General features: G+C 50.2%; 1 protein-coding gene across 1 annotated transcript in view; it reads left to right on the top strand.

Annotated features, from left to right (window-relative positions):
- The window catches only part of RET (ret proto-oncogene), a 75,308-nt gene that overhangs the window by 11,057 nt on the left and 37,678 nt on the right, over positions 1–26,573 (top strand). Inside the window, exons 2-7 of the mRNA XM_032969454.2 lie at positions 16,299–16,559; positions 17,775–18,125; positions 20,760–21,022; positions 22,530–22,707; positions 24,003–24,223; positions 24,824–25,223. Coding sequence (XP_032825345.1) covers positions 16,299–16,559; positions 17,775–18,125; positions 20,760–21,022; positions 22,530–22,707; positions 24,003–24,223; positions 24,824–25,223 — 1,674 coding nt within the window. The remainder of the gene's footprint in view (positions 1–16,298; positions 16,560–17,774; positions 18,126–20,759; positions 21,023–22,529; positions 22,708–24,002; positions 24,224–24,823; positions 25,224–26,573) is intronic.

Below are 26,573 nucleotides of genomic sequence, written 5' to 3'. Positions count from 1 at the left end.
CACTGACCACCCAGCCAAGCCCACCTGCACACACACCACCTAGCCACATCACCTGCACACACACCACCTAGCCACATCACCTGCACACACACCACCTAGCCACATCACCTGCACACACACCACCTATCTACATCACCTGCACACACACCACCTATCCACATCACCTGCACACACACCACCTATCCACATCACCTGCACACACACCACCTATCCACATCACCTGCACACACACCACCTAGCCACATCACCTGCACACACACCACCTAGCCACATCACCTGCACACACACCACCTATCCACATCACCTGCACACACACCACCTAGCCACATCACCTGCACACACACCACCTATCCACATCACCTGCACACACACCACCTATCCACATCACCTGCACACACACCACCTATCCACATCACCTGCACACACACCACCTATCCACATCACCTGCACACACACCACCTAGCCACCCAACTTCTATAAGTTCCCCCGTATAGCCTTCATCAAACTGTTCGAGCACGCCCGGCCTCCATTGAAGGCTGAGTCGACCTAGGGGAAGCCCAGGACCGGTTGAGATATTCGCCACCGATATTGCCGGCCGTGAGTGTGAAGCGAACTCGGATCTTCGGGATCGTCGCTCCGTGCGTTAACCGCGGCGCTTCCACTTATCTCTACAACGAGGGGGACTTCACCCGCCACCCCCAGCCACGCGCCGCCGATTGAGACGATCCATCGTTTGTACCCCCCCCCCCCATTCGTCGCACAAATAATCGATGATTTGCATGGTATGAAATGACACAAATTAGAATGCCCACACGCCACTGGTCTAACACAACTCTACAAACGAAAGGAGAAATACAAAATAACAGGCAATAGCAAATAACACGAACTATTTGTGCAATACGAAATGATACACATGCATGTCCTTGATCCGAATGTCACAACATCCGGAGAATATTGACAATAAGTAACGCCATCCCCTGCTGGGGGGGGTAGTGAGCGGGTGAATCATTAGCTCGTCGTCGCCTTATTGTCCGCGTCCTCTGTTTAACTGAGACTCCACGTGGCCTTCGGAGCTGACACCTGGCGAGACAAAATAAACGTGAAACCTGAACCCTGCCTGCGGGTGCGAGGCTGACCGACCAAAGGCGTCGTCGATGGCTCGTGATGGCGATGGTGGTGGATGCTTAGATGGAACTTGCGCCGCCTGTTGTGAGATGATAAGAACATTCACAACCGCTGGATGGGTTCTGGACAGGGACGCCTCTACTTACAAACGAGTTAGGTTTCCAGAGGTCTGTTCAGAAGTCGATTTGTTCGTAAGTCCAACTTTACGCCAGTCGATTCCAAACAGGTTGTACGTCGTGTACATTAAACACGGATAATAGATTTAAACGTTGTATAATCTCCTGCAGATGCGGATGCCACTGGTTGTTCATGTTCTGCAGATGTAGATGCCACCACCGCCATCTATTGCGCGGCTGTTGAACTTACGACTCTCGGTCCGAACAGGGTGCTGGATGTACGGACAGGTTTGTTCGTATCTCTGAAAGCTCGTAAGTAGGATGTTCGTAAGTTGATGAGTTCCTGTAATTATTCCCTGTAACCAAGGCCGTAGCCATGGAGTAAACATTGGGGGGGACCAAATCTTCCAGGGTGTCTGGGGGTCCCAACTCAGAGAAATATCTAAAATGTAAAAATCATTTCCTGCCCAAAATATTAAAAAATCACTAACACATGGGATGGACTTTTTCTTTATTTGTTACAATAATGTCTAATAGTGTATTGTATTTATTACATTGCTCTGTTTTTACTTTTTTACCTTTTCTTGTTTCATTGTATGTAATGGCTGAGATTAGGGATTAATAAAGTACAACCATAACCACATTCATATAAACAGAAATCTATGCATTGTTATAAGACAAGTCCAGATATTGTGTCCAAGGTTTAGCAAATTGTTGTTTTTATTTACATAGCATTGCAAAAAAATGTTTAGCAATATATTGGGGGGGGGGGGCATTTTGAGCATATTTGACTATGGGGGGGGATGCCCCCCCCAATATATTATAATATATTATAATTACGACCTTGCCTGTAACTCAGCCGTTCTCAACGTGTGGCTCCCCCAGCCCAGCGGTGGCCAGCGACGCTCCTCCAGATGGTCCTCCGCTGGCTGTGATTCTACCTTTTGTTTCAGACAATCATTCATATTTTTTACTTACGATATTTATTTATTTTTAAATGAAGCTAGTTAAACTAACCTGATTAAAGTACCATAACCCAAAAATCTAAATGTCACCCGTAAAAAGAAAAAAAAACGTTATAGCTGCGTTTAAAAAAATATATTCTGGTTATGTTAATCCTTTCCTACGACTGGTGTTTAGAGAGAGAAATGAATGCGTTCTTGTCACCAGGGTCGGGGGGGGGGCTGAGTGGTACGCAGGCCAAAACAAGTTTGCCCGTGAGACGCGAGTGTTGGCACTACGCCACCGTGCCGCCCGTGACTGCGTCCGCACTTTAAACTTCTTTCGTACCGTACGTGGCCAGCCGTGCTGATGGGCGGCGCGGCGCACGAGCACGCGTACAACTCGGCCCCTCTTGGGCGTCCTCACACAGCAGAGTGGCTACAGGAGACTCCCCCCCCCCATCTGTTGACTCCTCGATAACGGCTCTAATGGGCGGCATGCTAGCAAGCTCGTCGCTGCAGTTGACAAGACAGAGACAATTTCACGATGGTGCTGTGTTGCTCTCAAGTGTTTAGGGGTTGTCCCGTGCGGTGTATGGCTCCCAGGAGCACGTGGATTGAATGTTATGACAGCGACGGCTCCGTGTCTTGCAGATGAGAGATAGTTTAAAACAACTGCATGGTGGGACATGTGTAGAGACTGCGATATAAAGTGTTGTCTCAACAATCTCCCCATTATTATATTAGTGGGGAATCGAGAAATGGATCACCCTCTATTTCCCCATTCCTGATGTTATTTCCCCATGCCTGATGTCCTGCACCTCCGATTAGCACGGTTGTCTACGTACGGTGCGAAAGAAGTTCAACATACAAACATTCGTTTGTAGCTCGACAATTTGGTTTCGGTTTGGCAGCGCCCAGCAAGATGTCTCTCCACGTTCCCGGAGCTCCTTCGGCAACTGAATTTTTACGTCGGGCGAAACTTCGGACTTCTTGCCAAACAACACGCGGGTCAACTAAAAAAAAAACACATCGGAGAGCGATGCAACTCAAATGTGTACTCTCTACTCTTGGAGCCCTGAAATGGCACACGCTTCCACGATTCATTGCGCAAGGGGGACAGCATACTATTATCCTGGACACGTCACCATGGATATCGCCAACATTTATCAGACTCGAACCATCAGTTCCCGATAATTAACGACGCGTTGTGTAAATTCATACGGCACCGTTTATTGCACGGGTGATGCAATCGAAATCGCGGGCATCGCGACAGCTGGCGTGGGCGTGACCTCGCCTCTCGCCAACCACGTGTGTTGGTGCTGCCCATGGGGGTCTCCCTCGCACTGCGTGACCTCGCCTCTCGCCATCCACGTGTGTTGGTGCTGCCCGTGAGGGTCTCCCTCGCACTGCGTGACCTCGCCTCTCGCCAACCACGTGTGTGGGTGCTGCCCGTGAGGGTCTCCCTCGCACTGCGTGACCTCGCCTCTCGCCATCCACGTGTGTTGGTGCTGCCCGTGAGGGTCTCCCTCGCACTGCGTGACCTCGCCTCTCGCCAACCACGTGTGTTGGTGCTGCCCATGGGGGTCTCCCTCGCACTGCGTGACCTCGCCTCTCGCCATCCACGTGTGTTGGTGCTGCCCATGGGGGTCTCCCTCGCACTGCGTGACCGCTATCCAATCCTGGGGAAAGCCAAATCGGACCAAAAAAACGCATTTGAGATTAGCTTTCCTCATACCAACAAAACCCTAACTGCAGTATTTGCTATTCCTCATTGGACACCAGTTATTTATCCTGGTCTCCTTGAGTTGACTCCCTTGGTTAAAAAAAAATATTGTGCGGCCGTCTGGAACGCTCTTCCTTCCGATATTAGGAAGCCATTGGGAGCTATGCAAGTTATGGAGCTCAATGGAAAACTAATTTCTTTTAAAACCGTTTTTTGTGTTTTAGTTTGTTATCTTTTCCTCGCACCTCCGATTAGCGGGGATGGCTACGTACGGTGCGAAAGAAGTTCAACATACATCCGTGCATGGCGATACTGATTTATCAGTGGTGCACAAGCACAAATAACACAAGTTATAATAACGCATTCATCAAAAATGCTGCCTTGACAGTCAACGTATACAACAGGCAACGTTTTGGGCAATGGCCCTTCTTCGTAGCAGATATGAACTTCACCTAATATATTTATTGTCAACAACTCCCACGATCCACATGCTGTGGAAAGGCCACAATCCAGCTCTGGAATAACAAAATTGACAATTTAATTCCCTTCGGGCGGCGTGTTCTGTCGCCTTTGGCTTCCACTCCTTCGTTAGTCTTGACCAGCGGCCAACATCTCGTGCGCCAAGTATAGAATCGCCGCCGACTTATTCCGTGCGTTCGACATCCAATGTCCCACTGCTGGGTGATGGAGCCATTCTCGCGGATGAAGGCCTCGACAAAAAATCTGCTTGCATTTGGGCAGTCCCACGATAAAGGCAACCTTAGTCTAAAAATAATAACAATCATTCGTATGAGATGTCTTCAGAAAGTAACGCGGTACTGGTTGTGATTATAATGGTGCAAGTGAGTGGTTTGACACGTACACAATTCATGAACGCGCCATCGCCATCCTAGCTTGGATAAAAAAAGTCAGTCTGTCTGAGCATTTTATTTTTTATCAAGACGGGTTTGAACAAATGGTTTCTATCTCAATTGCAAGGTCCTCTTTTGTTGGCACACTCTGCCCCGGTAGAAAAGCCACTTCATGATTACACGAACGATTCACTCACTTTATGAAAGTGTTGTCTGAAACGTGCGTCCAAAATCGGCCGAACTTTCTCCTTGCAACTCACTCCCTGTCTCCCACGTCATGCTTAATTTAAGTTCTCCAAGCCTCGCCCGCCTATCCCGCGTCGCGCTCGTTCCATCCCTGTCTCTTTCTGCGATGTTCGTTTCGGCAAACGGTCCTGGCTTCCCTTCCAGTTGGCTCCAGAGCCTGCAAGGTCATCATTAAGGGATTCATAAACAAGACGGCGGGGCTGGCATTGTTGCGTAAGATCGAGGTGAAGCTGTGGCAACGTCTCATAAAGAGCGTGGGTGACTCTCTTTCCGAACACGAACCAGCATCCCCGGCCCATTTGAGCCTGATTTAGTTTTCATCAGAGGAATATACAGTGCACATAATCGACAAGAATTGCAGCAGCGTGCGCATCTTCATAGGTTCAGAAAATCTAGCAAGGTTCGTTTATTTAACATAGAGTGCACCACATATCGGCATTATTAGTGTGAGCTGTGAATAATCCACTGCTGGATGAAGACCACCCCAAAACCGTTGAATCGATCACTGTCTCCCTCCTGAACGATCGGACACAGTCGGACGTATGCGGATATGTCGGCGTCTGTCCGCTCTGTCCACTACAGATCTACACACGTCCACTACAGATCTACACACGTCCACTAGAGATCTACACACGTCCACTAGAGATCTACACACGTCCACTAGAGATCTACAAACGTCCACTAGAGATCTACACACGTCCACTGGAGATCTACACACGTCCACTAGAGATCTACACACGTCCACTAGAGATCTACACACGTCCACTAGAGATCTACAAACGTCCACTAGAGATCTACACACGTCCACTGGAGATCTACACACGTCCACTAGAGATCTACACACGTCCACTAGAGATCTACACACGTCCACTAGAGATCTACACACGTCCACTAGAGATCTACACACGTCCACTAGAGATCTACACACGTCCACTAGAGATCTACACACGTCCACTAGAGATCTACACACGTCCACTACAGATCTACAAACGTCCACTAGAGATCTACACACGTCCACTAGAGATCTACACACGTCCACTAGAGATCTACACACGTCCACTAGAGATCTACACACGTCCACTGGAGATCTACACACGTCCACTAGAGATCTACACACGTCCACTAGAGATCTACACACGTCCACTAGAGATCTACACACGTCCACTAGAGATCTACACACGCCCACTAGAGATCTACACACGTCCACTAGAGATCTACACACGTCCACTAGAGATCTACACACGTCCACTAGAGATCTACACACGTCCACTAGAGATCTACACACGTCCATTAGAGATCTACACACGTCCACTAGAGATCTACACACGTCCACTGCAGATCTACACACGTCCACTAGAGATCTACACACGTCCACTAGAGATCTACACACGTCCACTAGAGATCTACACACGTCCACTAGAGATCTACACACGTCCACTACAGAACTACACACGTCCACTAGAGATCTACACACGTCCACTAGAGATGTACACACGTGCACTAGAGATCTACACACGTCCACTAGAGATCTACACACGTCCACTAGAGATCTACACACGTCCACTAGAGATCTACACACGTACACTAGACATCTACACACGTCCACTACAGATCTACACACGTCCACTAGAGATTTACACACGTCCACTAGAGATCTACACACGTCCACTAGAGATCTACACACGTCCACTAGAGATCTACACGCGTCCACTAGAGATCTACACACGTCCACTAGAGATCTACACACACTACAGATCTACACACGTCCACTAGAGATCTACACACGTCCACTAGAGATCTACACGCGTCCACTAGAGATCTACACACGTCCACTAGAGATCTACACACGTACACTAGAGATCTATACACGTCCACTAGAGATCTACACACGTCCACTAGAGATCTACACACGTCCACTAGATATCTACACACGTCCACTAGAGATCTACACACGTCCACTAGAGATCTACACACGTCCACTAGAGATCTACACACGTCCACTAGAGATCTACACACGTCCACTAGAGATCTACACACGTACACTAGAGATCTACACACGTCCAATTGAGATCTACACACTCCACTAGAGATCTACACACGTCCACTAGAGATCTACACATGTCCACTAGAGATCTACACACGTCCACTAGAGATCTACACACGTCCACTACAGATCTACACACGTCCACTAGAGATCTACACATGTCCACTAGAGATCTACACACGTCCACTAGAGATCTACACACGTCCACTGCAGATCTACACACGTCCACTAGAGATCTACACACGTCCACTAGAGATCTACACACGTCCACTAGAGATCTACACACGTCCACTAGAGATCTACACACGTCCACTGCAGATCTACACACGTCCACTACAGATCTACACACGTCCACTAGAGATCTACACATGTCCACTAGAGATCTACACACGTCCACTAGAGATCTACACACGTCCACTGCAGATCTACACACGTCCACTAGAGATCTACACACGTCCACTAGAGATCTACACGCGTCCACTAGAGATCTACACACGTCCACTAGAGATCTACACACGTCCACTAGAGATCTACACACGTCCACTAGAGATCTACACACGTCCACTAGAGATCTACACACGTCCACTAGAGATCTACACACGTCCACTAGATATCTACACACGTCCACTAGAGATCTACACACGTCCACTAGAGATCTACACACATCCACTAAAGATCTACACACGTCCACTAAAGATCTACACACGTCCACTAGAGATCTACACACGTCCATAGAGATCTACACACGTCCACTAGAGATCTACACACGTCCACTAGAGATCTACACACGTCCACTAGAGATCTACACACGTCCACTAGAAATCTACACACGTCCATAGAGATCTACACACGTCCACTACAGATCTACACACGTCCACTAGAGATCTACACACGTCCACTAGAGATCTACACACGTCCACTAGAGATCTACACACGTCCACTAGAGATCTACACACGTCCACTAGAGATCTACACACAGTCCACTAGAGATCTACACACGTCCACTAGAGATCTACACACGACCACTAGAGATCTACACGCGTCCACTAGAGATCTACACACGTACACTAGAGATCTACACACGTCCACTAGAGATCTACACACGTCCACTACAGATCTACACACGTCCACTAAAGATATACACACGTGGACTAGAGATCTACACACGACCACTAGAGATCTACACCCGTCCACTACAGATCTACACACGTCCACTAGAGATCTACACATGGTCCAATGGCGGATCATCTCGTGACATTGTCGCGGCTCCCAATGTGAAAATTGAATGGAGGTTGATTGAGCCCATCATCTCTCGGGGGGGGGGGGGGGGTGGTGAGGTCGGGGTCATAGAAATAAGTATCAATTTGTGTGCCGGTAAACATCCGTTGTCATATAGAGAGACTCGCTCCCGCCATAGAAACAACGAGTTCACTCGACTCAGCAGGAGATGAGAGTAAAAAGAAAAAAAAGAAAAAAGAGCAACATCAATGTCACCCACCACACGCGACCTGCCGGTCGACTGCAAGTGGTGCAATTCGTAGTTTATTATTATATAACTCCTTACCACAGCATCTCTACCACTTCAGCTAAACATTTATTGCTGTGGTTTTCACACCTGATGATGATTGCTTGTGTTGCAATCGAAACGTCGTGAGAATTTTTATTGTGTTTTTTATTATGTTTTATATTTATTATTTTATTGTTTCCCTTCTACGTGACTTTACCGAAATAACCAAGAATATGAATCCCTGCGGTCACGAAAGCTTTAAATCGAAAATCATTATCATTGGTTCACGTTTTTCTGGGTGAGTAAAATGTTGCGTTGTAAAGCCCTCCTCCACCCGACACAGCCAATGAATAAAGCCGTCACGTGAACAGAGGTGCCAATGTATGATCGCTTCAGCAGCACCCCCTGGTTTGTTGTCGCTGGAGAGAAATCCGCACACGTTTAACGACTAAGTTCGGACGTTCCGCTGAGAGTTACCACCAGCATCATCAGGCAGGTGGGTCGGAGGAGGAGGGTTTACAACACACATTCTACATAATGCGATATGACCCAACACTCAATCACGTCGTTCCGCAAACACGTCTTCACTTTATTATTGACAGCACCGCCTGATTTGCGTCGCCTCAACCCACGCCTCCACCTTGCTACCCTGCACACGAAGCACTTCGCCTCCACCTTGCTACCCTGCACACAAAGCACTTCGCCTCCACCTTACTACACGAAGCACTTCGCCTCCACCTTGCTACCCTGCACACGAAGCACTTCGCCTCCACCTTGCTACCCTGCACACGAAGCACTTCGCCTCCACCTTGCTACACGAAGCACTTCGCCTCCACCTTGCTACCCTGCACACGAAGCACTTCGCCGCCACCTTGCTACCCTGCACACGAAGCACTTCGCCTCCACCTTGCTACCCTGCACACAAAGCACTTCGCCTCCACCTTACTACACGAAGCACTTCGCCTCCACCTTGCTACCCTGCACACGAAGCACTTCGCCTCCACCTTGCTACCCTGCACACGAAGCACTTCGCCTCCACCTTGCTACACGAAGCACTTCGCCTCCAGCTTGCTACCCTGCACACGAAGCACTTCGCCTCCACCTTGCTACCCTGCACACGAAGCACTTCGCCTCCACCTTACTACACGAACCACTTCGCCTCCACCTTGCTACCCTGCACACGAAGCACTTCGCCTCCACCTTGCTACCCTGCACACGAAGCACTTCGCCTCCACCTTACTACCCTGCACACGAAGCACTTCACTGCCACCTTACTACACGAACCACTTCGCCTCCACCTTGCTACCCTGCACACGAAGCACTTCGCCTCCACCTTGCTACCCTGCACACGAAGCACTTTGCGGAGCGCATTAAGAAATGTAGCTTCATGCAGAGTACAATATTTTTGTCATTTGTTTAAAAAAATGTAATACGTCGTTTCGATATTCGTCGTCACACCTTTCAGGAACGCATCCTCGACTTTAACCGGGTTATTGCTGTATTGGTCACGAAAGCGTACGCATTTTTAATTCCTGGTGTACCCATTTATACTGCTGGCTGGACAGAAGGTGGGTGGAGGGGGCGAGGGAGGAATTCAAAAATTTGAGCAAGAAGTCAATCTGACCATGGCTTGGCTCCTTCTCTCGAATGAGAACGAGCACCTGGGTAGAGGGCTGCAGTGGCGAGGTTGGAGTGCACGGGTCCACTGAGGTCGATGTTTGTTGTAGGTCACAAACATTTTTTTTTCTAAAACATGCATTGGGGTTGGAGGGCGGTGGGGGGGAGTGGTGGTGCAGTGGTTGGCACACGGCGTTCCAAACTTGGCGACCTGAGTTCAATTCTCAGCGGCTGCTAACGTCAGCGGCTGAGTGATATCGCTAAAATCAAGGTTTTTGCCCACCCCACCCTCTACCGCTATTCACCATATCTGAGCAGCGTGGTGAAGTATGGTTAAACACTCTCGTGGCTTACATGACGGGTGGAAGGATTTCATCCGGCGGTGGATTTACCAAAGGCTTTTTTTAAGTAAGTAGTCTATGAGAAATCAATCCGAACCAAGACAAATATCCCCAAAAATAAGTCACCAATGAATTTGTCAGCCGTTATGACAACACAAATGGCACGTTGACACCTCCCGCCCCCGGGTCAGTTAACCGGGTCAGTTCACCGGGTCAGGTCATCGAGTCAGTTCACCGGGTCAGGTCACCGGGTCAGTTCACCGGGTCAGTTCACCGGGTCAGGTCACCGGGTCAGTTCACCGGGTCAGTTCACCGGGTCAGTTCACCGGGTCAGTTAACCGGGTCTGTTAACCGGGTCAGTTCACCGGGCCAGGTCACCGGGTCAGTTCACCGGGGTCAGGTCACCGGGTCAGGTCACCGGGTCAGTTCACCGGGTCAGTTAACCGGGTCTGTTAACCGGGTCAGTTCACTGGGTCAGGTCACCGGGTCAGTTCACCGGGTCAGGTCACCAGGTCAGTTCACCAGGTCAGGTCACCGGGTCAGTTCACCGGGTCAGTTCACCGGGTCAGTTCACCGAATGCAACGGCTAAGCAATCAAGGCTGTAGTTGTGGCTTGGCCTCACGGTGTTTGACCCACAATGAGTCATTGCGGACACTGAAATAGCAAACACCTACACCATGGATAGCGCAGCTGAGGGGGCGACTTGAGTGCACCGCCACTAGCGGACATAGAAAGACACGCTCGCAAACAAGAATAGATGCCCGTGCGGGAACCTTTTTAGCGTGCCTGACAGATTCGTATTCCGTGCTTAAACGGGCTCTCTGGGGGAATGTGTCCGTGGGCCGCGAGAGTTTACTTCCTTGTCACTCACCCGTGATCAAAGACCGTCTGGGCAACTCACAGCGATCGAGAGCATGTTTGCGTACTGTAATTCCGGAGTAATTATATCCATGGCATTACAATTCAAGCATTGGCTGGATCGTTGTAACGCAGTGGTGCGCTGTACACAACGCTTTCCCTCCGCCGGCTGTCACCCTTCAACTTGGTTAGTGGGAGGCAGCGCTTGCACCTGCACAATGCAGCGGTGTATTGCTGATTACGGGTGAACGTTCGAGAGGTACAGCGGGGGAAACGTTGCAGCTCGAGCCGAGGGTTTATTTTCAAAGTGCACTGCACCTGATCGATATTTAAATTAATTGGGGTTTTTTTTTGGGCGGTCACATGACCTGGCCGTAGCACGCTCGCCGCCGCTTGTTGTTGCAGAGGTTCGCGGTTCGATGGCAGTGGCCGCCCTGGTTAATACTGGGGTTGTGTATCAACCGGAAAAAAACAGACACTACACGCCGTCTGCTTCACAGCGTCATTAGCAAGAGTAGTGCCATTGCATGCGGGCGTCAGGGTGCAAGTTTGCCGAATTTGAAAAGTGACACCACAACATTTCTCACTGGGATTCTACATAACAATCTAAACAATCTAAAACAATCTTAAACAATCTTAAAAATCTAAAACAATCTTAAAAATCTAAAACAAAAAACATTTTTTTTTACACCAGGTAAGGCCCACTGAGCTATATAGCAAATTTTCTGAAGCGATCTGGCCACATGATAACTCAAGGAAGTGGCTTATCATGAAGAAATGTATAGCAGGCAAATACTCTAAACGAATGTTGATTCTCAATGTGGAGGGAAAAACTGGAGGACCCGGGGAAAAATCGGGGATAAAATGAAAATTCCAAATATACAGCAGACGTCAGGGTCAGGATCGAACCCACGACCTCCTGCATACCAGGCGAGGTAGTTAACGTCTCACCGCCGTGGCGCCTCTCATCATCTCATCGCCACCCCTTCCTCACCCCCTACTGCGAAAACCTGGCAAGGCCCTCCTGTTAAAGAGTCATGAGGCTCTGTGAGACTTTCCTTGCTAAGCAATCGTAGTAGTAGTAATAATAATAATAACACAGCCATGCACATAATTCGTACTTTTAAAGTACAGCTTCATTTATATACACTTCCAGCAGAAAATGTTTGGTGGCTGATGTTTATGGTAAGCTCTCTCTCTCCAATTGAGTTCCGGGCTGTGCCACACACAGCGTTGGTTTGGCGCGATCTTCACTGCTTCGCCCCGCGTTGAAATTCAGTTCCTGAAGAAGCTCCCAGAACGGGCAGCGAAACGTCAGGACGCTGACAAACCACAAAACGCCTTGCAGAGCGACGTATGGCACAACATTGGGAATAGGGATATGCAGGGTGATCCAGTTATTGATATATTTATGGAGAACTTGTAGAGTAGACTTTTTACATATTTATACATATCGCGGGCTCTACTCATCCCCCGTCAATGTCAATGTACGTGTGCATGTTGAACTTCTTTCGCACCGCGCGTAGCCAACCATGCTAATTAGGGGTGCGGGGGAAGGACAACAAACTAAAAACAAAAATCAGTTCCAAATAAATTAGTTTTCAGTTTACATTTAAAAGTGCATGCCTCCAGTGGCTTCCTAATATCAGAAGGAAGAGCGTTCCAGACGGCCACAGAAGCGCATCTGACCGCGGACGATGCAGTGACTGTCTTTGTTTTGTTCGATGGCTATGCCAAAAGCCGCTGCGAGGTTGACCGAAGTTCGCGTTTTGATTTATGTTCATTGAAGAGATCAGCAAGGTATTTGTGGCAGGTACTTTGTGTGTAATGAGTGCGAATAAATGCAACTCATTCAAATCATTTGAACTCTCTCCCCCTGCAAAACATGTAGTCACGGTTTTCAAAATACTGTACTCAATTCTATTCTTGTGTATGATGGCAATATATTTAGAAGACAAATGCGAATGTCGAGGACTGCTAGCCACAACGAGAGGGCTTCAGGAGATAGTTTGTGTAGTTTTGCTATTCCTCATCTGTTAAAGGAGCGCAGGTGTGATAGTGGTTTGCTCTGCGGTCTATAGTTTGGGTTGCATGGCCACAGTGACACTATCGTGGCTTGTCTTTAATTTCCCGTGCATAAAAAGAGACTGCGCAGCAGCATCATCGGTCAGTAGGAATGTCAACGCCAGGAGGTGCAACATTCGGGTCTCGAATGCGGTGTTTATTCTGTACGTCCGCGTTGTTCCACTCTGGGCTTGTATATTTTGGTCCACTCTTTAATACCCAGTATTTCTGGATGCTGTCATATTTTGCTGCTATATATAATAATAAAATTACCGCTGTTGTTGTTGGTGTTACTACTGCTGCTGCTGCCATGCACAAGTGTATTCTGCTCATAATAATCCATGACAACAGATAATATTGTGTACGGCGTTGAATGTTGCATTTAAAGGGGTCCAAAATTATAATGGGAGTGCTCTTGCCAATACGCCGATGGACCATACACATTGTTTCATTACAGATGTGACGACAGCAGACAGTTCTGCTTATGTTGGCTTCTACCCATAATGCTGCATGGCGATGCATTCGGAGTTTGTATACTGGAAGTAGTGGGTTAGTTTGGCAGCTCTCTTACTTACAGTTGAAATTATTTTCTAAATTATTTCACAGCAGTTTTCAAAACCGTTACGTTTCGCGAGGATCGTAGGTTAATGTAATGAGATATTTTAATACGTTTAGTTATTTTTTTCTTGGCTAAATCGCAAAACGCCTGAAATCCAACCTGAATAAATTCCAACTTTGGCAAGTGATTAATTTTACGCGCTTTTACATATATATATCAATAAAAAGTTGGTACTGGCTCCGGCGGCGGCGCAAGAGGTTTGAATTTGTGAACTAAATACCGATGGAAGTGTTTGTTTCCGGTGTGTAATTCATAACGTTAAAATGATTTATAACAGATGTAAAGCTGCAAGCCGTCACACTGCCCTAGCTTTTATTTTCGGACATATGTAAATGTACAGCTGACTGGTTGGCGGGGGTGGAGGTGGGGGAGAATGCGGTTGAATATTTCACGGAATTACACATTTGAACGATTAATTTCCATTTGCTTCAATAACAGACGTGTCGGGATTGCGAGCGCTTTATTAGAGCGCAAAACATAATTTCACTTCCAAAGAAAAATATTTGGGGGGGGGGGGGGTGGGGGGGTTATTTTTTGTTACAATAAACGGGGTAATAATTTCAGCCAAGAAACGATCTCACCAGGAGACACATTGAACTCCGCTGGGACTGTGTGCACATGTCCTCTCCGGCAAGTTTCCTCCAAATCCGACAGACGGAGTGGCTTTTCTTTGGACTCGATCCGACCTCCTTTTCTCTCGCCATCTATTATTTGCTTTAGCTCCATTACAGGTCCGCAATTATGAGCTGGAAAGGCGATCCAAGACTCAAAAAGCACCACGATGACTGAAAAGCGTAAGGGGCCAGTGCAGTCCAGTGCAGGTGCTCAGCTGTGATTTATAACAATTTAATTAATCATAATTCACAATCCATTTGGTCAATCCACTGCTGGATGAAGGCCTCTCCCATTGCAGTGTCAGTCATGGTCAGTACGTTCTTGAAGAGGTTGCCCAGGACCGGTTTTAGATATCACTCTCCATTGATGGAATTGATATCAGGTCTAAACAGCACAACCACTGTGCCACCACTCCACCCACAATTATTTAATGGTGTGAGTCGTCGAGGCTTTCCTGGATAATTCAATGGCATTTAAATTTACATTGATGATGTAAAAACAGAGTTTAAAACGGACGATATTACATAAGATTTCGGTGAATATGTCCCACAATCGTGTACGTGGCACCAGGTGTGTGTCCGGGAGCGGTAGCGTAGCGGTTAGTGCACTACGCTACCAACCCAGCGACCAGAGTTCGATGCCTGCTCGTGGCCAACACCGGTGACGAATATCTGAACTGATCCTGAGCCTCCCTCAGGTCGACTCAGCCTCAAATGAGTACCGGGTGCGGTATGTAAACATCGCCACTGGGGAGACAAAGGCGGTCGGGCGTGGTGCTGGCCACCTACCCCCTCGTGTGCCGTGCCGGCCTTCATAGGTCTTTGTCTTGTGTCAACGTGCTTTATAATCTTCGCTGTTTCAAAAAAAGGTAAGGATGGAACACTGCAATTGCTTGCTCACGCTGCCGCTGGTGGAAAGACGGTCACCAGAAAGAGTCCCTCTAGCTAGGAAGTTATTTTTGTGACCTCCTCCTTCCACTCCGGCTCGATACGTTGGAAGAGCTGGGAGTGACGTATCCGCACCTCACCCCAGCACACGCTTAATGCCGGTCTGCTAGAAGGAACGATGGTTGCCAGGTGGACACAGGTGGGGGAGTATTGAAGAAACTTGAGCACCGTTGTTTCAACCGGCATCGCGTCGGGAGATGGACTCAAACCGGTGACCGGTGAATGTGTCGTAGCCGTGACACCGCTGGAGCAGCAGCCCTTGCAGAAACAGTAGGGGTACAAGAGTGGTGCGGATGGCCATGGGATAGGCACTCCTTGAGATGGAAGGCTGGTGAAACATTTTGGTGAAATGTTGCCAAAGATTCGCCATGGAATCTAATTATATATTTACAGAGCACCTTCACTCAAGGCGCTTTATCGGAATGTCATAAATGGCGACGGAAGAGAACGGCTTCAATGGCAGGAAGCGTGCAAGGGTTGAGGAATGTGCGACCACGATAGAGGGCATTCGGGGATCACGGCGATCTTAGGCACGTGAACCGCACTGCTGATAATAAATAAATCAACAGTTTTGACTGACACTCGTGCGGCATCCCCAACCGTTGCACCACGGCAGGAACCCTGTTACGCCGCTGCTGGCGCGTGGGCAAACAAAAACAAGTCGCGTTTTGTTCCCACAGGGGCGTGGGCCATCTACTTTCCGCAGAAGACGTACCACGAGACCATCCCCGTGGGGTTCGCGCCCAACGCCAGCTTCCTGCGCCTCTACGCGGTGCTGGAGGCCGGCGAGGCGGGCGTTCACTTCGAGCTCGGCAAGCTGTCGTTGGTGATGCACCACGCCTTCCTGCCCTGGCAGAACCACTTGTTCGACGTGGACGCCGCGACGGGAGACGTGTCCCTCAAGCGGCCGCTCGAGGGCCAGGGGCAGCTGCTCAAGCTGGGTGAGTCGGCGGGGGGGGGGGGAGGTGGGCAGATCGGACTTGGTGGCAGTGTGCCCGGGCGTGTTTTTCGTTTTTTAATCGTAAGGGGGGTGTGTTTGGGGGGGGAGGCTTAGTCTGGTTGGCGACAACGACGATGGCCTGTAGAGTTCGAGTCGAGCCTCGGGTCTGTGGGTTTTCATGGAGGCACACTCTCTCTTCGTCTCGTCGTTCGTAAGAAAGGTAAACTTTTGGGTGACGTCGCGTGAATGCGAATGCGTCGTGAAACCCCGCCAACGCGTGCCAGTTAGTTACTACTTAAGCACACCCGGTGTGTTGGAGAGTAAACCCAGGACATTTACAATTTGAGTGCGACGTTTTGCTGACGATTATTATGGATGATATTGGTCGTGGAAGCCTATGTTTCAAACAAATCTGCTTGTCATTACACACATCGCCAATTAGCCGGTTTTTAGTCTTCCTCGGTGTCACTGCAGCCTTTGACGAAGCCACTAAATCAATCATTCAGACACGTTAACCCCGTATCGTCACGGTCACGCTTTGGGTCTATTTCTGGGAATGGTCGTGGTCATGCTTGTTGATTATTTTTTGTACACTCAGAACTTACGTGTGAAGTATAAATGTGTTTTTTTTTGTAATATGCTCCATTCGGTGATGGAAATGTGCCAGTACGACAGAATGCCATAGCCGCACGACTCAAACCAGGGCACGTACACCAGCACCTCTGAACGCTCCGACCTAAAGCGACACTTGAGGAGCAGTGAACGTGGACTGCAGCAAAAATTCCGTTTCACACCGGACCTTCTGTATTTCCGTGCCGACCGCTGTGACTCTACGCATCGTTAGCGCCATACCAACCATGACCCACGCATCGTTAGCGCCATACCAACCATGACCCACGCATCGTTAGCGCCATACCAACCATGAACCCACGTTTGTTCTTTTTTTCCCGGAGAGAGATTCCGCGGTGGTAAGTTTGATGCCACAAATCGCCTTAAATTTTGATTTAAAGCTTTCGTGACTGCAGTAATTCATATTCTTAGCTCTTTCGGTAAAGTCACGTGACTTTACCGAAAGAGCTAAGGATATGAACAAGTCGCCTCTCTGCAAACCACTTGGTGCCTGACGTAAAAAGTAAACTTTCATTTTTTTTTCTCACTTGTGTCAAAAACAAAACAAAAACCCATTCCTAAATCGTGTCCGTTTCTCCTTCTAAAGATCCCAACGCACCGTTTGCCTTCAGGCTGCACGTCAACGCCACGACGAGCCGGCGCAGCCCCTCCCGGGCGCAGTGCGGGGGCGGCGGGGGCGCTGCCTCCCAGCGCGCCACCGCGCAGGCCACGGTGATGCTCCGGGTGACGCCGCAGCCGTGGGATTGCTCGCGCCTCACGCCGCAGGAGCTCTGCTTCAGGGAGGCGGCGCCCTCCCCGCTGCAGCCGGGCCCGGCGGCCGCGTCCATGCACCTGCAGGAGAACACGGCGGCCGGCGGCGCGCCGCTGGTGCTGCTGGCGCCGCTGCCCGTGCGCCTCGCCTGCCCCCACGTCAACGCCACCTACGCCCTCGTGCAAGGTTTGCGAAGGGGCCCGGGTGGGAAGGCGCAGCTCTTCAAGGACCCACCACCTCTTGCCTGGTCCACGCCTTTCGAGTGACGCTGCGATTTGGCTCCTCGCCTCCTTCGAATATTGTGCACGTTATGAATTACGTTGATTATTATTATTGTTATTTTTAGAAGGAGATCTGGGGTGTTTCGGTAGGTTTCATTCACGCTGGTCAGATGTGTTGGGGGAGAGTGCCTACCACACGCAACCCTCCCTATCGATAACTAACTGTAGTAGTGAACCCATTTTTTAGTGCTGCATGGATAGAGGCTGGGGGCAGGGGGGAGAGCGAGAGTTAAGTCGCTTGCACAGTTCATTCAAATGCCCACGCCAATGAGAGGCGAATCGAACCAGTGAACTATGGATCTCAATTCCAGTGTGCTAACTCGACACCGGTGGAAGGCTTGTATGAATGCGAACATAAGACTCGTTATTGTTCGTGCAGTGTTATTGCGGTGAGCCTAAGAAGAGGGCGATGATTGCCGGGTCAGAAATAATGATGGAGTGGCAGCCAGGGTGGGAATTCGTCCGAGGGAATCGGAATCAGAATCTTTATTTATTCTGGAGAAATTTGACGAGCTATGAAGCTCTTTTTCACAAATCTCCGGTACAGTAAAACCCCTCTTAACAACAACGGTGATTGGTTCCAAGAAACCGGTCGTTAAGTGATTTGTTCATTAGTATGTAATACCCGTTAAAGGCTTAATTCGTTCGGATAGCATCGAAAGTTACCCTTTTTAATCCCAAAAAAGTACTTTATAATATTTCAACTATGGATATTAATACATAAAATACTAATAACATTATAAATGCATAACATTAAAATAAACGTGGTTAATCAATGCACTAATCAATATTTACTGGAGCTCTACAACAGCCCATCGTTAACAGGGGAATGGTCGGTAAGCGAACACATTGGGCTCTATGGAGGCACTATACACTACACTACTATACACTACACTATACACTACACTATACACTATACTATACACTATACTATACACTACACTACTAGCCACTACACTACTATACACTACACTATACACTACACTATACACTACACTATACACTACTCTATACACTACACATTGGGTTCTATGAAGGCCCGTCGTTAACCGATTAGTCATTAAGAGGGGTGGTCGTTCAGAAGGGTCCTGCTGTAGAAGGAGATGGAACGACGGAATGGGCTCACGCGTGGGTTACTGGCGAGTTATTACGAGGCAACGTCTGGAGAGGCGACGGATGATGATGATGATGATGTCATCCTCTTTTGAAAGAATCTGACAACATTGCTCCACATTCTTGTTGGGGTTAAGTGCTCTGAACGGGCCTTTTCTGAAGACGCGTCGCGATGCGGCCGCTCCAAGAGTATTTTACGATGAGGCGCAAGATTGAGTTTCCACGATCGAAGAATTGAGAGCATAGCATAATAGAGTTATGCGCTGCCTAATGCTGCACAGTGCCGCTCTAATAAGTTGGCTTCGATGTCGTTCTCTTGTTCTGCGTACTTACCGTGTCACTGCCTTGCAGGGAGAGGCAGCCAGTCGTGGGCAGAGGGGAATAATGATCATGTCAACTTGTAACGTACTGCACAGCATTTACTCGCTCTCGAAGAGAAAGGGCAACTCGGAGATGTGAGGAGCTGCAGACAAGCAGGAAGGTGGCATCTACATCTGCAGAACGTGAAGAATCAGTGGCATCTACATCGACGGGAGGTTATTCAAATTCTAAAGCCATTCCGCATGTTTAGTTTACATGCCGTACAACATGTTTGGTATCGACAGGAGTAAATTCGACTTACGAAAACATCGACTTATGAACAGACCTCTGGAACCTAACACGTTCTTAAGTAGAGGAGTCCCTGAATATATATTGAGGTGTTATCAGCTAATTAATGAGCGTTTACAGATGGGAGGAAACCGGAGCAACTGGTTAAAACCCACGCGTGCGAGAGGGAAACACTGTATCCCATAGAGACGAAACAGGTGGAGTCCACATGGTTGCTGTACTGCCTTCTCCTGGCGAGCCAGGGAATATGGCTCCTCGATGCGTACAGGAAGGGAGTTTTGAAACATTTGTGTGATCCCTCAACCCTCGTCTCCACGGCTCCGGATTGCAGCCGTGGATAGCTACTGCCGCCCCGTTTTAAATAGGCAGAACGTCTTAAGCCACCTGGGTTTGAATATGAGCAGGGTGTCCGCGGTGGCTCTTGAAGACCCCCGTGACGCCTTTTTTTTAAAGAGTAGGTCATGTGTGTACCAACATCACGGTGCAAATTTAGCCATTGGCGAAATCACTCGCGAAACTACCTGATCGGGGGAAAAGGCACCACGTTGTCCCCTTTACCGGCAGACTATAAACATCTTGCAGGCTCATGCCGCGTGAACCACACAGGGGCAGCTGCCACCGGGGAGTTGCGGGGATGTGCCCCTCTGCTAGACTGCGACAGGGCATTGGAACGGCCGCGGTGTTGCGATGCGTGAGTCGGATCGACGTGCCCCCCGGCGGGGCATTTAAGCGGAGAGGGCGCCGCTATTTCACGCAAATGCGAGAAACCGTTCCGGCCCTTGACCGCTCGCCGCCGCGTCCGACGTCTCTCCTGAAGGCTCGCTGGCGTCTCCGTTCCGCGTGGACGCCGCTAGCGCCGTGCTGCGCGTGCTCGAGTCGCTGGACCGCGAGCGCGTCGACCGCTACCGCCTGCACGTGGAGTGCACCGTCATCGGCGTCGGCGGCGGCGGCGGCGAGGTGGCGGCGGCGCGCGCCGTGCTGCCGCTCGCCGTGTTCGTGGACGACGAAGACGACAGCGCTCCCTTCCTGGAGAACGGCACCGACACCAAGGAAGTGGTCATCACGTACAACCGCAGGAAGGTGATGCCGCTGCTGCTTCGACTGCTTGTGATGGTGCTCGTGGTGACGCTGCCGCTGATGGTACCGCTACCGTTGCTGCTGCTGATGATGCTCTTGCCGCTGTGGATGCCGCCGCGCGCTGTTGCTGGTGTTAATGCGACTTTTGTTTCTTCAGCTGCTACCGCTGCTGCACTCAATGCACAGCGCGTTGTGAGTTCACGTGCACCCCCGTTATTGGCGACGGTAGGGCAGACGGCGAATTTCACGTCTCCGCTGTAGTTTAAAGTTTCACGGTTTTGTTTGGTTCAACCGAGGTGAGAACTCAAGGGGACCGGGGTGAGACTCGTTTGCAAAAAAAAAAGCGACCTGCATCACCAAGATGACAGAAGCCAAGCAAATTCAATAAAGCGCACGCAATGAGGCCAATGGAACACCGCTGTGATTGTGAGTGATCGCGACGCGGCGTTATGAGCAGACCGTGACAGCGTCCGCACCGCTTACTCTCATCGCGGTGTGTCACGTTTAAAAAACAAAAAAAACATTTGCCATTCGTCTTTGCCATACCCAGTTCACGATATTTCATTGTAAATGAAATCACGAGCGTGTTTTATTGGAATTCGCAAATGGGCTGCTGAGGTCTGGTGGCGTCACAACTAAAATGCCAACTCTATTAGCTGAGATGATAATAATAATAATAGCCCTGGGGCCGGCCCCTGGACACGCTGCTGGCGGGACTATATCGCTCGGCGGGCCTGGGAACACGTGGGAATTTCCCAGGAAGAGCGAGAGTCTGCAGCCAGGGAAAGGGAAGTCTGGACCGCCCTACTCAACACGCTGCCACCACGACCCTCACCAGGACGAGCGGATTGAGAAACGAACGAATGAACGATAACATATATTTTATAAATCACGTGCTCTGTGACAAAAAGAGCCGTGATGCATTCGTGTGAACACTGGCCACGTGTTGGGGGGGGGGGGTAGGGAGCGGTGGCACAGCGGTCAGCGTGCTGCGATACGAACACGGCGACTCGCTCACGGCTAACGTCAGTAACGTATATCTGGTCCTAGGCCTCCCCTAGGTCGACTCAGCCTTAAATGAGTGCCGGGCATGGTGTGTCAGCATCTACACTGGGGAGACACAAAGACGGCCGGGCACCCTGTTGCTTGTCACACCTCATCAAGGGGCGTAAACCATTATCGCGCTAAACTCTGCTCATCCTCGCAGCAGCCGCCTTTGCCTGGCCATTGAACAGACGGTCATTGTATCGCACGCTTTCAGATGTACTCCTGCGGCCGTCTGGAATGCTCTTCCTTCCGATATTAGGAAGCCACTGGAGATATGCACTTTTTAATATAGATTGAAAACTCATTTCTTCTGAACTGCTTTTAGTGTTTAGTTTGTTGTCTTCCCCCACACCACACCTCCCTATAAGCGCAGTGGGCTACGTACGGTGGCCTTGATCGGTGCACTTGCCCAACAGTCTGTGTAGGCTACATGGGAGATCACTGTCGTTGTGCACCGTGACAGGACGACTTGGTGAGCGAGATCTTGGTGCACGATTTGGACTCGGGCGGGTGGTCGATGAGATACACGCTCAACAGCACCGGCCCCAACTCGGAGTCGCTCTTCTTCATCCGGGACAACAGCAGGGACACGGCGTACCCGGTGGACAACCGCACGGTCACCGGCACCACCTACGTGTTCGGTGAGAGACGAAGGGATGCGTGGCCCTGCCCGGCTTTGACCGGGCACATTCTGTGACTGAGCTCCTCTGCGTTGATTGGTTGAAATGCGTTTCATCTTCGTCCACGAAACTGGCACAGACTAAACGTGCTCCGTCTCTGTCTTCATTTTGCGATGCCGAATGGAAGGAGAGATTCGGTGGGAACATGGTCACCTGATTGGCGCACCGCGCTCCGTAGTTGGCCACCCGAGTTTGAATACATTCGTGGGGAATAATATCTGAACTGGCCCTGGGGCCTCCTCCTTGCCAATTCCCACTGGCTAGCGTGGTGAAGTATGGTCAAACAACCCCCAACGACTGCTGCTACTTACAGCCCTTTGTTAATCCACTGCTGGACAAATGCCTCCCCATAGCATACCTTTCTTGCCGATTGTTCGACCACAGTTTCACATGTACACTAGTAGGCTTTGGCGACCAATACAGTATTATCCATAGAGGTGTTTTTGGGGTGAGATCACGTTAATATAAATGTGTCGTTAAACCCACCACCACCCGACACAGCAAAACATCGCACTCAAATTGTGCATCTTGTGGGTTTACTCTCCAACACACCTGTGTGCTGTACTAGTAACTAATTGGCAATTTTTTGTTTACGTGACAGACATCATAGCTGACTACATCATAGCTGTCAACCCAGACGGTTTACCTGTATTCTTGTACAGAGAAATTGAGTTGTCAGGTCTATACACGGTGTACAGCCGTTTCAATACGGGCAAACATTTATTTTATTTTTTGTCTAATTGTGTTTCTCCCTTGTGATGGGACGTTGAGATTTATAAGGGCACGGGGTGACCAATAAGGTCTGAATTGGTCTTATAAGGTAGGCACTGATAAGGGCTTGACAGGTACGTTACGATAATTGAGTGTTGGGCGGTTGCAGGTTTAAAGACATATTTACGCGATATCACCCCAAAAAAACTGATATTATGTTCGACCGTGCTTCACCAAGTTGGCCAGTGCGGGTTAGTGAAGGGGGCACGCCCATTTCCACTCATCGTCAGCCCTGTTGTGTGGAACTCAAACGCAGGTTGCCATGCTGAAACACAAGTGTGCCAAGCAGATTATATCAGATTCCGACCGAATCTCACTTTCGCCACCGGCTTCTAAGGAAATGTAAAGTGACGGTGTTTGAGCTCTCGCTGCTATTGCTGTAGTCGAACGCGGTGGCGCAGTACGAAATACCATCGCGCGCCCCCCCCCGTGTCTTGAATATACCGCCCCCCCTCGCACACCACCCCCTCCCCCCCACTCCTCAGGTTTGGTTCTCAGTAAGAACTTGCCGATCAAGTTCCAGGGCGAGTTCCAGGCGGAGCTCAGAGCCACGGACGTGCAGTTCCAGTGCGGGCGGCCGCACGCGGAGAGGCGCGCGGCCGCCGTGCTGGCACGCGTGCGCATCCACGTGCTGCCCGTGCCGCTCGCCTTCCCGGCGCCGCTGCTCACCGTGCACGTCGAGCGCCGGGCCGCCCGGCTCGCTCAGGCATGGACGCGGCACGGGGGGGCACGGGGGGGGGCACTTGGGGAAGGGGGGCACGGAGACACAAAAAGCCATTTTAAAACTTAAAATATACATAAACTATACTCTTTGGTTCTCTCGGTAAAGTCACGTAGGTAGAAAAATAAAATAGAAAAAAATAATATTTTATTTTTATACCGACGTGACTTTACCGAAAGAAGCAAAGAGTATGGATTCCTACAGTCACGAAAGCTTCAAATCAAGATTTCTAAACTACTTTCATTTTACCAGGTTAAGGCCCACTGAGCTATATATTTGTTGAGGACCTATATGATCTATTCAGCAGGCAGCTGTCTCATGCAGCTTCACTCCGTGCACCCTATTTCGGAACGCATCTACTACCGCTGTTTGAGTTTATTAGATTTGTTACACCGATTGATCCCGGTTTTTTTGCACGTTGCTCCGACTATGCAACACGCGAGATCCGTGGTCCGTGATGGCAAAAAGAAAATTACGATATTCCTTGACGAACATCGCGTAGCATGACAACGCATTTTGAAAAGCCGTAGAACAACGTGCACAACAATTGCAGGGCCGCACTTTCACCGTGTGCATTCCCCGCAGGTGTGGAAGGCGTGCGTCCTCAACTGCTCCTCGCTGCACACGGCCACCGTCTCCTACTCCATCGCACCCGCCGACTCCGAGCCACCACCGCCGCCGGGCGTCCATCAGCCGCCCCCCCGTGGCGGCTCCCCCAACGGCTCCGAGGAGGAGGCCGCCGCTGTCGGCGCGGCGACGCCGGCGGCGACGGCCACGACGGCGGTGGCGAGCGGCGCGAGGGAGCGAGCTCCCTCGGCGTGCGCCCACGCGCTGGCGATGACGCGTGCCGGCGGGTGGCTCTACGTCAACGACACGGCGCTGCTGTGTGACCGCGTTCGCTGCCCCGAGCTGCGCTTCACGCTGACCGCACACGACGTCGTCACCGGACTGCAGGCCAGTGCCACTCTGCACGTCGTGTTCAGAGGTGCGTGCGAGCGGGCGCGTTGTGTACGTGTGCACATGCATGTGTGTGTGTGTTGGCGCAGTAGGAGGCACAGGTGGTGCATCGGGCAGTCATCTCAGTCTGCCCCGTGACCTCCTGCCGGCGGGCATTCGACACTTCACGTGGCCTCAACGTGCACCTAGCTTGGCCCAAGCGCCGTGGTTCCGTCACCGCCACTTAGTGGCGAATGACTGTTGTTGTTGTATGTGCTCGCTAACAGCGGGGAGCGGTAGTGTAGCGTAGCGGTTAGCGCGCTGCGCTACGAACCCGGCGGCACCGAGTTCAATTCCCGCTCACGGCCAACACCGGTGACGATTATCTTAACCGGTCATGGGCCTCCCTTAGGTCGACACAGGCTCGATGAGTACCTGGTGCAATGTGAAACACCGCCACTCGGGAGACAAAGGTGGCCAGGCATGGCACGGGGTGTCTTTGTGCGTGGGTGTGTAAGTGGGTGTGTACGTGCGAGTTGACAAACCGTACATCGCTGGTAGATGTACGCTAGGCTGCTTTTTCCCCCCGAGCAGCATATTGACACACAGGGATTGAGCACATCTCAGCGCTCAGTAGGATTAGTGGTTCAAGCCTCTACTCAAAACCTTTCTTTTCAACTGTGCCATTAGATCCATGGAGCATGTGCTGTTAAATTCCTTCGCGTGCGAGCGAGTGAATTATTTGGTGAGTTCATGGGTGAGTGGGTGAGTGATTCCTCTGAAATGAACATCTAAAAATCGCGGGAACTGCTCAAGATGGACATCTTCCTGGACACCATGTATTATCAGTCCACTGACGTACTTGGAGTACGTCCGTCATGTATGTATGTTGAACTTTTTTCGCACCGTACATAGCCAACCGTGCTAATCGGAGTTGCGGGGAAAGGAAAACAAACTAGGACACAAAAGGCAGTTCTAAATAAATTAGTTTTAAATCTAGATTTAAAAGTGCTTAGCTCCAGTGGCTCCCTAATATCGGAAGGAAGAGCATTCCAGACGGCCGCATAAGCGCACCTGAAAGCGCGGCGTCTCGGAAATGGAGCAATGAACCCGCGGCCAGGCGCTTCGTGTGTTGTTGCAACGTGGGACTTTGAGAGACGGCCTTCGTCCAGCGGTCGATCGATCTTGGCTGATGATGATAATGAATATGCGTGATGGTGGGAATAGATAACGCTCAAGCTGGTCGTCTGGGGTGGTGGAGTGTTGCTCTTATGTCGGACCGGCGCACACGGGGGGGGGGGGGGCAAAGTAGTTCCAGTCCGCGATGAGTGACGCTGCCCTTCACTTCATTAGACGACGGCATCTAGTGCGCCCCGTCCGTCTTTGTTCGATTGTTCGC

This window comes from Petromyzon marinus, chromosome 41, assembly GCF_048934315.1.
Source record: "Petromyzon marinus isolate PM22_M1 ecotype Great Lakes invasive population chromosome 41, UKy_Petmar_22M1.pri1.0, whole genome shotgun sequence".
Classification (NCBI taxonomy): domain Eukaryota; kingdom Metazoa; phylum Chordata; class Hyperoartia; order Petromyzontiformes; family Petromyzontidae; genus Petromyzon; species Petromyzon marinus.
The sequence above is the reverse complement of the archived record's forward strand: the minus strand, read 5'-3'. Positions and strand labels throughout refer to the sequence as shown.